An 11,536-nucleotide genomic window follows, 5' to 3' on the forward strand; every position below is an offset into this window, starting at 1 on the left:
GGAGAAGATGTGGAGGGTGGTAGACAGAGATGAGGAGGAGATGTAGAGCAGTGCAGCACTGTTGAGAAGATGTGGAGGGTCGTAGACGAGAGATGAGGAGGAGATGTAGACCAGTGCAGCACTGTGGAGAAGATGTGGAGGGTCGTAGACGAGAGATGAGGAGGAGATGTAGACCAGTGCAGCACTGTGGAGAAGATGTGGAGGGTGGTAGACCGAGACGAGGAGGAGATGTAAGGCAGTGCAGCACTGTGGAGAAGATGTGGAGGGTGATAGACAGATGAGGAGATCTAAAGCCCCCGTTACACACTGCGATATCGCTAGCAATATCGCTGTAAAGTCACCGATTTTGTGACGTTGCAGCGATATTGCTAGCAATATCGCTGCATGTGATACTTACCTCCGACCGGCTCCCCCGCTAGTTATCGCTGATCGCGCGAGAAGCTCCTGGACCATTCCTCGTTGGTCGCTTCCTGTGGCGCCGACGAGCGACGTGTGGAGCCGGGCGGGAGGACGCAGGATCGCCGCGTCTGACAGGTAAGTAGCGATCCCCGTCCCCAGCGATGTCGCTGGTGAGATCTGCCTGTGTGGCCGCTCACTAGCGACCACCTAGCGATGCACCAGCGATCCTGATCGTGTCATATCGCTGGTCGGGATCGCTGGTGCATCGCTAGGTGTAACGGTACCCTAAGGGAGTGCAGCACTGTGGAGAAGATGGAAATAAACATGAGCCCAATACTTTCAACAAAACACAATGCGGCAATCCATGGAAATAAGCCGCCATAATAATATTATGTTCCGCTCCATAAACATACAAATTTAGGAGAAAAAAGGGAGCAAACGAATCCAAGTAGTATAAAAATATCAAAATCCTTTATTAAATGCGAGCACAGACAATATAAATAAATAACCAGCAAAGTTGCAGATGACAATTAGACACCAATATTAAGAAGGCAGGTGGGGGTGAAAAAAAAAAAAAAAGACTGCACCTGTATATAACATTAGCCAGGATAGTTTGTACTATACTATATAAATATCAGAAAATACAAGGCTGCATTTGTCATTACAGAGATAGATGAAGAATTCATAAGGCATTTGAAAGTTTTTATACCATGGCTCCTGAGACCAGAAAACCTGGATGTTAAAGAAATCAATGGCAATAAAATAACCTGCCGCGGTTTAGTGGAATATTTCAAGGTATTTATTTTTTGTGTCAATATGGATGAGTAACACATGGCCTGGCACTATATGGAGCTGTATAATGACTTGAACTATGGAATCACTATTAATAACGCGCATACGTTTTATTCACTTACATCTATTAAACAAATTTATTTTTAAATGTAGTTAACGCCTCATGCACACAGCAGAGCTATGTTTACCAAGCACTCCAAGAGCCGCCATGATGCCTCTCTGTCACAATATTCATGGGGTGCTCATCTGGAAGAATTGCCGAATTCCTCTATGTGGTTATGTGCACACGTTGCGGATTCGTGTGCGGACCAGCAGCGGATTTGGCCCTGCGGATCCGCAGCAGTTTTCCATGGGATGTACAGTACCATGTTATCCTATAGAACATGAAAACCGCTGTGCACATGCTGCGGAAAATTCCACGCGGAAACGGTTTATTTTCCGCAGCATGTCAATTATTTGTGCGGATTCCGCAGCGTTTTTGCACCTATTCCATTATAGGAATCTGCAGGTGTAAAAACGCAGGCTAAGGCCGGTTTCACATTTGCGTTAAAGGCCGCAGCGTCGGCCTGCGCACGGCCGTCGCTAAGCCCCGCCCCCTGCCGCGCCTCTGCCAGTAGCTCCGCCTCCGGACGCATGACGCTGCATGCGTCATGCGTCCCCTATCTTTATCACTGAGGACGCAGCCCGTGCGCAGTATGCGTTTTGGCGGCGCCTGCGTCCTTTTGACGGTGCGCCGACCAGCGCCAAACGCAACCTGTCGCAATTTGGTTGCGCTCGGCGCACCGTCAAAAGGACGCAGGCGCCGCCAAACGCATACTGCGCACGGCCTACGTCCTCAGTGATATAGAGAGGAGACGCATGACGCATGCAGCGTCCGGAGGCGGAGCTACCGGCGGAGGTGCGGCAGGGGGCAGGGCTTAGCGGCGGCCGTGCGCAGGCCGACGCTGCGGCCTTTAACGCAAATGTGAAACCGGCCTTAATCTGCTAGAAATCCGCAGGTAAAACGCAGGCACTTTGACCTGCTGATTCTGCAGATTCCGCACCAAAAAATCCACACACGAATTTGCAACGTGTGCACAAATCCTAATACTGTATCTGTTGTTATATGGCAGCTCCGTATGGAATCGGCACAGCATGGGGTGCCTACTTTTCCGTAGTAGAGACCCCAGTTTCTCCATATCCTTACCTTGTCCATCATGTGGTCCTTGTTTGTAGCCAGATATCCATTGATGAGCGTCTGGCTTCTTTCCCCTGACCATATGGTTGCCATTCACTTCTGCAGTTTTATAATGTGTTTATAGATATGAATTTTAACCTTCTGTGCCCACCATTCACAGCAAGGTGCCAAACAGAAAACAATAATGTCAGGAGCCATCATTATCGCTGCACAGAGTCTGCATTGTAATAAATAAAATATGTGCTGGTAGATTAATATATTGTATGTTTACACACATCTGCCAGGAAATTAGGGAATTTTGCAGATGCCATGTACAATGAATTCTCTGCTGTTTCTTTACCGTCACATACGGTAGAAGATGCGAAGCTGTGTTAGATTTCCGTTCTTGAAAGAATTTGACTGCACATAATAAATATATACGACTTTGTGTTCTTGTTCCAGAGTCCCACGGGGATAAAGTGATCTATAAATACATAGCTGCAGATGGAAAGATTGTGAAATGTAGGATGTTGTGTAGTGCACGGCCCATTTTAATTCTTTACTACCAATTAGGAAAATTAAAATATTACAATATATAGATAAAAGCCTATGTTAACAAACTTTGTTTTACTTTCTATACTCCACTTTTTTATCCACTCTAGTCAGATCTAAAGCTGCATTCACGCTTACAACCTTTTAAAGGGTTTTCCTAATCTTCCATCTTCAGGAGCACACCAATCCTCTGTCTCCTGCTTGCAAGTGGACTGCGTGTTGATTAGAGTTGAGCGAAAATCTTCGGTTCCCCGCTTATTTGGCAAGCTATAGCGCTTACCAAATAAGCTACAGCTGGAGCCCGGCGGCTGAACAGCTGATCGGCACCGCAGCTGCATGTGTCGCGGCTGTGTCACAGTCACAGCACATGCATGGAGAGCCCAACACACAGGCTGTCCATTCATGTGCTATGATTGTGACACAGCCGTGACACATGCAGCTGCGGCGATGATCAGTTGTTCAGCCACTGCAATCCAGGGAACAGGGTTCCCACTCTAGCTTTTTCGGCAAGCGCTATAGCTTGCCAAATAAGCGGGGAACCGAAGATATTTGCTCAACTCTAGTGCTGATGACTGACAGTTCAGACCAACAGCGTGGTTGCACCACTGGCCCAAACTATACTATACAATCTCCCATGCTGCAAGTAGAGGCAGCTTTACCTCTGCAGCATCAAATGAGCAATAAAGCTGGCTGTATTCAGCGACTCGGCAGCTTCAGAGCAACACTTACCAGCTCATTCCATTACAGCTTGCAAGTGGGACAGCACAGTGGCTCAGTGGTTAGTACGGTTGCTTTGAGCACTGGGGTTTGTGGGTTCAAATCCCAAAGAGATTGTATGTTTTTCCTGTGTTTAGGTGGGTTTTCTCCGAGTTCTCCAAATTCAGATTGTGAGCTTCAATGGGGACAGTGATTATTATCATTATTTATTTATATAGCGCCATTAATTCCATGAAACTGTACATGAGAAGGGGGTTATATACGAAGTTATAGATATCGTTAACAGTAAACAAATTTGCAATGACAGACTGGTACAGAGGGGAGGGGACCCTGTCCTTGCGGACTTACTTTCCACAGGATAGAGGGGAAGAGACAGAAGGTTGGGGGTGCAGCAGCTCTGGTGGTGATGAGGCGGCAGCTCAGGCGGTGGTGAGGCGGCAGAATGGTTATTACAGGCTGTAAGCTTTCCTGAAAAGATGGGTTTTCAGGTTCCGTTTGAAGGATCCGAGGGGGTGGATAATCGGACGTGTTGAGGCATGGCGTTCGGGAGAAATCTTGGAGGCGGTTGTGTGAGAAACGAATAAGTGTTGAGGAGAGTAGGAGGTCTTGGGAGGATCGAAGATTACGTGAGGGAAGATATTGGGAGATTAGTTCAGAGATATAGGGAGGGGAAAGGTTGTGGATGGCTTTGTTAGGTTAGTGTTAGTAGTTTGAACTGGATTCATTGGGGAATTGGGAGCCAATGGAAGGATTTGCAGAGGGGGGAGACAGGGGAGTAGCGAGGAGAGGGTGGATTAGTCGGGCAGCAGAATTGAGGACAGACTGGAGTGGTGCAAGAGAGTAAGCAGGGAGGCCACAGAAGAGAGTGTTGCAGTAGTCAAGGCGGGAGATGAAGAGGGCATGTACAAGAGTTTTAGTAGATTTATTAGATACTTAGTGATGAGAGTATGTGTAAAGTACAATATAAGTGAGTAAAATACATAAGTGCTACACTCCTTGCTCGGGAGACTGGCCACTACAGGTAGATCATATAGATGATTGGTAAACTTAACTGCGAGCAGTAAACTACAGAATTAGAAATCTGTGTTCTTGAGAAGGGACATTTTTTTAATAAGAGGTAAATTGCAAAGTTTCTTGTTTTTAAAAAACACTTTTCAATTTCACTCAATTAATAAAGATGAGAAAACCCCTCCAATGCATATTTGATATGACATTATACAATAATTTTTACCCCATTGTATTCTAAGAGAAGCCAATATAAAAATGTATGGGTTCCTGCCTCGGATTTGCTTCTTCCCCGGGCACTGGGATGCGACCTGTGAGCTTGTATAAGCTCTGTAAACTTGTAAATGCATCTTTGTTAGTGAAATATAAAGGAAGGTGGCCATGAACATTAGTTGATGAATACAGAAGGTTTCAACCTATATTATCATCCATAACATTTAGCGAAAGATCGTAGTTTTAGCCAACCAATAACATGCACGCTGTCTGGAAAGAAGTTTTAAATTGTCATCTGATAGTCTCCAGTCCACAAAAGATAAGGTTTCCAGATAGGCCGAGTCTTTCGCTCGGTGTCATTAAGCATGGTTGTATCAGCGTACCGAGCGTTCGCTAGATGACCATTCGTCCAACAAATGTGCCTAGCAATCCACACATTATATTTAGGTCCACCAATTTTGGCAGGACCATCAAATCTGCATTTTGGTCTCTTTTTGCTGACAGATGATGTCGGAGAATGAGATGATTGTGTGGTCTCAATTCAATTGCCCAATCCTTTTGATCTGTTGACAGATAAGCCCGGCAGCATCTTATTCCGCTCTGCCCAAGCCCGTGTGTTCCTGTTTATGGGGGAATAGAGTGAGATAACTGTGGGCCAGGGGTATATTAGCACCTTTCGATTTGCTTTAAGTCATGTTCACCACAATGTACGTGCTCAACGATGCCTGGAGATCAAATCTCAACAGTGCTGAATTGTGTCATCTGCCAAGTAAGTAACATAAAAGTGCTTTATTCCATAACAGGCCTATATCAAGATATATCAAGGCGAGGAGCTACCACATCCAAAGTCAATGTTACAGGTAACTATCTTACTTGTTATAAATAGTGTAAAGACCCTTAATAGAAAATGTAGTTATTTCCAGGTATGGACTCCACATAATAAAACTCTTGTACCGCATCTTCAGAACAAATATATGCATCCTAGAGACGTTTTTTTCTCTAAATATATTCCCCAAGGTGATTGCCATCATGTAGCCTAAACTCCGCCAAACCCTGTCCCAAGTGGAATCAGCACGAGCCGAGCATGAGTGTTTATATCGGAAAGTGTATCCTGCCATCAGAACCTCCCACTCCCGTCTTCAAGACTATACACGTGCTGCGCCAATTCTTTGGAATGCACTTCCCAGGTCAATACGATTAGTCCCCAATCCCCACAATTTTAAGCGTGCCCTGAAAACTCATTTATTCAGACTGGCCTACCGCCTCAACACATTAACCTAATTATCCCTGTGTGGCACAGCCAAAAGTTTTTTTACCATAACCAGGTTCCCCGCATCATGTTCCCACATGCTTTATGCATCCATTAGCCCTCTGTGTCTGTACTGTTACACACCTAACATTATGGCTGGTCCATACAATCAGGGCAACTGTTACCACCCACCTTTCGTGTCTACCTTTTTCCTCATAGACTGTAAGCTTGCGAGCAGGACCCTCATTCCTCTTGGTATCTGTTATGATCTATGTGATTATTGTTATGCTGTAATGTATATTGTCTGTACAAATCCCCTCCGAAATGTAAAGTGCTGTGGAATATGTCGGCGCTATAGAAATAAAATTTATTATTATTATTAGATCAGCAGTGCAAGAGAGGAGTGTCACACTAGTCTATCTCACTTTATAGAATGAGTATCCTTACATGTGGAAGAATGATTAATCACTATTTTTTTTTTTTTCTTATTATTATTAGGCCACAGCAGAAGCAAACAATCTCGCAGCCGTGGCCACAGCAAAAGATTTGTATAATAAGAAAATGGAAGAGGTAAGAGAAGAGACATGGCCAAGGTGAAATCTTTTACACTGATCCAACAATAAGGCAGAGATCAGATGTCCGGAAATCACAGTCAGAGTGTCTATGAGGCCATTTAATTCGGATCATGAGACCCCCGATCTGAACTCGGATCGTGGTATATGGATCTCTGAATTCGGCCTCACGCTAAGGGCCATATTTACCGAGCAGGGGTCCAGTGTCTAGAACTGTGCAGGCATGTGTTATCATCAGGGCTATCTCAGTGGGGCAGATTTAATGATGCTGACCTAAATTTAGGTAAAAGCTGGACCAGACTGGCAGAAGCTGTGCCACGTAGGTTAAAAGGGAATTGTCTCCAGATTTTACAGTCCAAACCACACAAGTTACTAAGTAGCTCTCTTAGACCCAATGAGGCTGATGCACTTACTTTGCAAATTCATGTCCAAATGGCTGTGTATTCCTTATTGGAAGTTTTCTTTTTTGATGTGAAAATTAGCATCAGTTTTAGCTGGACCCATAAATTGCTCATCTTAATATGATACAGGCGTTTTGACGTAATTTTATATTTTTTTTTAATATGTACACCAGCTTCATCAGGTCTCACATCTATTTATTAATTTATGCAGCTTGTAATATAAAATGTGGTGACGGATCTGCCTCACTACATCGGCATTTTGGTGCTTGACATGTTATACACCTTGTCTTATGCCGCCTCTTGTCTTGTGTGCCAAAACCAAGGCCAACCCTTAAATTGACCAAACACACTTTATCTCATCTTTGCTTTCGCCCCTTTATTTCCAGATTCTCTAGGGAGGTGTAAGAAGTGTTGTTTTTTTTTTTTGCTGCTTTTCTTAGTGCCATTTTTTATACTTCCTTTTTTTTTTTTTTTTTTTAACCTCTGCATCAATTTCATGCTAAAGGAAATAATTATTATTCCCATGTGATATATATCTGACTTTGATTTTTTTCCCACCCTTTTTACTCCGCAAAGGTGTGTGGAGGGGACAGACCCTTTTTGGCCCCCACTGACCTGCAGCATAAGCACCAGGAGCTGAAAGAAGATTCTGTCAAGCTTTTCCGGGGTGTGAAGAAAATGGGAGGCGAAGAGTTCAGCCGGCGATACCTCCAGCAATTAGAGAATGAGATTGACGAGCTTTATGTCCAATACATCAAGCACAATGACAGCAAGAATATATTCCATGCTGCCCGCACCCCGGCCACGCTGTTCGTGGTTATATTCATCACATACGTGTTGGCCGCAGTCACCGGCTTCATAGGCCTGGACATTATCGCTAGTCTATGTAACATGATTATGGGACTCACACTCATCACCCTGTGTACATGGGCCTATATCAGATACTCAGGAGAGTACCGAGAGCTGGGAGCTGTAATAGATCAAGTGGCTGCAGCACTATGGGATCAGGTACTATTCATTAATGATTGTTTTATTCTTTTACATTATTAAATAGCTTTTCTCATTTTCTTTTTTCAGAAGCGCAATGCTTTCCATCCTCCTAATTCCAGTGGGCATCTGAAGATTGCCCTTTCGCACCAGCAGTATGGTCCCTCCGCTGGTCCGAACTGTGCACTCTCCCATTCTGCAAGCAGAGGCATCGGAGGCCGATGCAGCTTCATAGCAGGCGCAGCGCTTACAAGCTCCTGAGCAAAAAGCTTGTAAACACACTAGGAGACCCACCTCTGATAGACTGCAGAGGTGGATGGTGACCTAAGCATCAAGTTTACACTTTAGAATTAAAAATCTTGAGAACGAACATGATTTTTAAATGGCAAAGATGCTTGTTTTTACAAGCACTTTGCAATTTGTACCCATTTATCAACAGGAGACAACCCCTTTAAATGCTATGTGACTGCAATAGAGGAGGAATATACAGTCATATGTAAAAGTTTGGGCACCCCTATTAATGTTAACCATTTTTCTTTATAACAATTTTGGTTTTTGCAACAGCTATTTCAGTTTCATATATCTAATAACTGATGGACTCAGTTATATTTCTGGATTCAAATGAGGTTTATTGTACTAACAGAAAATGTGCAATCTGCATTTAAACAAAATTTGACCGGTGCAAAAGTATGGGCACCCTTATCATTTTCTTGATTTGAACACTCCTAACTACTTTTTACTGACTTCCTGAAGCACTAAATTGGTTTTGTAACCTCATTGAGCTTTGAACTTCATAGCCAGGTGTATCAAATCATGAGAAAAGGTATTTAAAGTGGCCACTTGCAAGTAGTTCTCCTATTTGATTCTCCTATGAAGAGTGGCATCATGGGCTCCTCAAAACAACTCTCAAATGATCTGAAAACAAAGATTATTCAACATAACTTTTCAGGGGAAGGATACAAAAAGTTGTCTCAGAGATTTAACCAGTCAGTTTCCACTGTGAGGAACATAGTTAGGAAATGGAAGAACACAGGTACAGTTCTTGTTAAGCCCAGAAGTGGCAGGCCAAGAAAAATATCAGAAAGGCAGAGAAGAAGAATGGTGAGAACGGTCAAGGACAATCCACAGACCACCTCCAAAGACCTGCAGCATCATCTTGCTGCAGATGGTGTCACTGTGCATCGGTCAACAATACAGCGCATGTATAACGCCTTTTTGTATGACCAAACAACTCAATCTTTGTTTCATCAGTTCACAGGACCTTCTTCCAAAATGTAACTGGCTTGTTCTAATATGCTTTTGCATACCTCAGGTGACTCTGTTTGTGGCGTGCTTGCAGAAACGGCTTCTTTCGCATCACTCTCCCATACAGCTTCTCCTTGTGCAAAGTGCGCTGTATTGTTGACCGATGCACAGTGACACCATCTGCAGCAAGATGATGCTGCAGGTCTTTGGAGGTGGTCTGTGGATTGTCCTTGACTGTTCTCACCATTCTTCTTCTCTGCCTTTCTGATATTTTTCTTGGACTGCCACTTCTGGGCTTAACAAGAACTGTTCCTGTGTTCTTCCATTTCCTTACTATGTTCCTCACAGTGGAAACTGACAGGTTAAATCTCTGAGACAACTTTTTGTATCCTTCCCCTGAAAAGCTATGTTGAATAATCTTTGTTTTCAGATCATTTGAGAGTTGTTTTGAGGAGCCCATGATGCCACTCTTCATAGGAGAATCAAATAGGAGAACTACTTGCAAGTGGCCACTTTAAATACCTTTTCTCATGATTTGATACACCTGGCTATGAAGTTCAAAGCTCAATGAGGTTACAAAACCAATTTAGTGCTTCAGGAAGTCAGTAAAAAGTAGTTAGGAGTGTTCAAATCAAGAAAATGATAAGGGTGCCCATACTTTTGCACCGGTCAAATTTTGTTTAAATGCAGATTGCACATTTTCTGTTAGTACAATAAACCTCTTTTGAATCCAGAAATATAACTGAGTCCATCAGTTATTAGATATATGAAACTGAAATACCTGTTGCAAAAACCAAAATTGCTATTAAGAAAAAAGGTTAACATTAATAGGGGTGCCCAAACTTTTACATATGACTGTATGATAACGATAAAGCATCCATTTTTGTAACAGACACCAAATCTGCCAAGTTGTGCAGCAATACATCCCCTCATGGGATGTAATATTTAATGTAGCAGAGGAAGAGAGAATCTCCTGCTTTACAGGCAGAGCAATGTAGCCAGCCAATGTTTCTGTAGGTTACTGATTGTATTGCTAAGCGGGTGCAGAAGTAGCATTTGCACCTGAACCCAGGTGCCTGTGGGGATCAAAGGCCTCTCTGGGGTCTATTACATGTTTTGCATTGGTTCCCGGAAACATGAGTTCAAGGCTACAGTAATAAAAAGACTAATGGGGGATTTTGTTATTCTTAAAGGGAAACTGATTCATGCTAACCGAACCAGAGGCACTGGATGCATGGGTGCAGCCATGTATGTTTTACTAAGTGTTTCAGATGACTAGACCAGGAGACCCATGCCCCAGACTGACACGTCCCTCCCCATGTGTGTGTATATTGATTGACCGATCAGTCTAGGCAGTGGGGCATGGAGAAGCCTCAGGGAATCGGCCTGATGGGCTAGTCTTCCGAAACACATAGTAAAACACACATGGCTGCAACAATGTAGCCGGCTTCCAATTCATGCAGCCCGTGATTCGGGCAGCATGAATCTCTTATCAGGTTCCCATGAAACGACCTTTCAGGTCTCTTGATTGGAGTCCTGAACTTTTTTTTACATGCTTTCTGCAATTCTGATTACTTTTTTCTTCCACATACTCACATTTTCTTCAATGTGAGAAGTTAGTGTGCACTCAAACCATGTAAACGACATATCTCGATTGATCCTTACAGAAAATAATTTACAAAATTGACATGACTTTTCCTTCTTTTCAATTGCTGCTGGAAAAGGGAAGCACCAATGAGGTAGGATTTTTATCAGTGATATGTATGAATTGGGTGACCGGTGACACTTCATGTAACACATTTTGGAACATCAGAAATGTGCTGAAATCTGCGCCACACTGAATCCTTTCCTGTTTAATGAAAGTTTAATGAATCAAGTATGGTGGAGATTTCCATATTTTTTGGCACAAAGTGCTGCTCTAGTCTAGTGAATACCTGGACGACTTACTGTCCAGCCACCACCACACTGTTAAAGAGAACTTATACTTAGCCTACATTCACTAGCATATGGAGGAGCTGCGGAGGGATGCGGACTTCTTCCGTGAAGCTCTGCCGCGGCTCCTACGTTAAGCTCCGCCTACGTCGGCATGCGGCCTGCGTACCCTCTTTAGCATTTAGCAGATGTATGTGGATTCCTCCGCATGTGTCATTTTGACGGTGCGGCGACCTGCGCTGAACGCAACGTGTTGCATTTTGGTGCGGTCGCTGCACCGTCAAAACGACTCATGCGGAGGCATCTGCATACACCG

The 11,536-nt window shown here is 43.7% G+C and overlaps 1 protein-coding gene across 6 annotated transcripts in view; it reads left to right on the plus strand.

Moving 5' to 3' along the window:
* Positions 1–11,536, plus strand: part of ATL1 (atlastin GTPase 1) — a 54,200-nt gene that overhangs the window by 37,434 nt on the left and 5,230 nt on the right. For 5 of the 6 annotated variants that reach the window (XM_073577729.1, XM_073577730.1, XM_073577732.1 and 2 more), the window contains exons 10-14: positions 1,067–1,194; positions 5,638–5,694; positions 6,582–6,653; positions 7,633–8,064; positions 11,013–11,027. In XM_073577729.1, the coding sequence (XP_073433830.1) occupies positions 1,067–1,194; positions 5,638–5,694; positions 6,582–6,653; positions 7,633–8,064; positions 11,013–11,027 (704 nt within the window). The remainder of the gene's footprint in view (positions 1–1,066; positions 1,195–5,637; positions 5,695–6,581; positions 6,654–7,632; positions 8,065–11,012; positions 11,028–11,536) is intronic. The other variant, XM_073577734.1, reaches the window with a different exon arrangement.

The sequence above is a fragment of the Dendrobates tinctorius genome, unplaced genomic scaffold (assembly GCF_039654945.1).
Source record: "Dendrobates tinctorius isolate UK_male_01 unplaced genomic scaffold, ASM3965494v1 ptg000057l, whole genome shotgun sequence".
NCBI classification, from domain to species: Eukaryota; Metazoa; Chordata; class Amphibia; order Anura; family Dendrobatidae; genus Dendrobates; species Dendrobates tinctorius.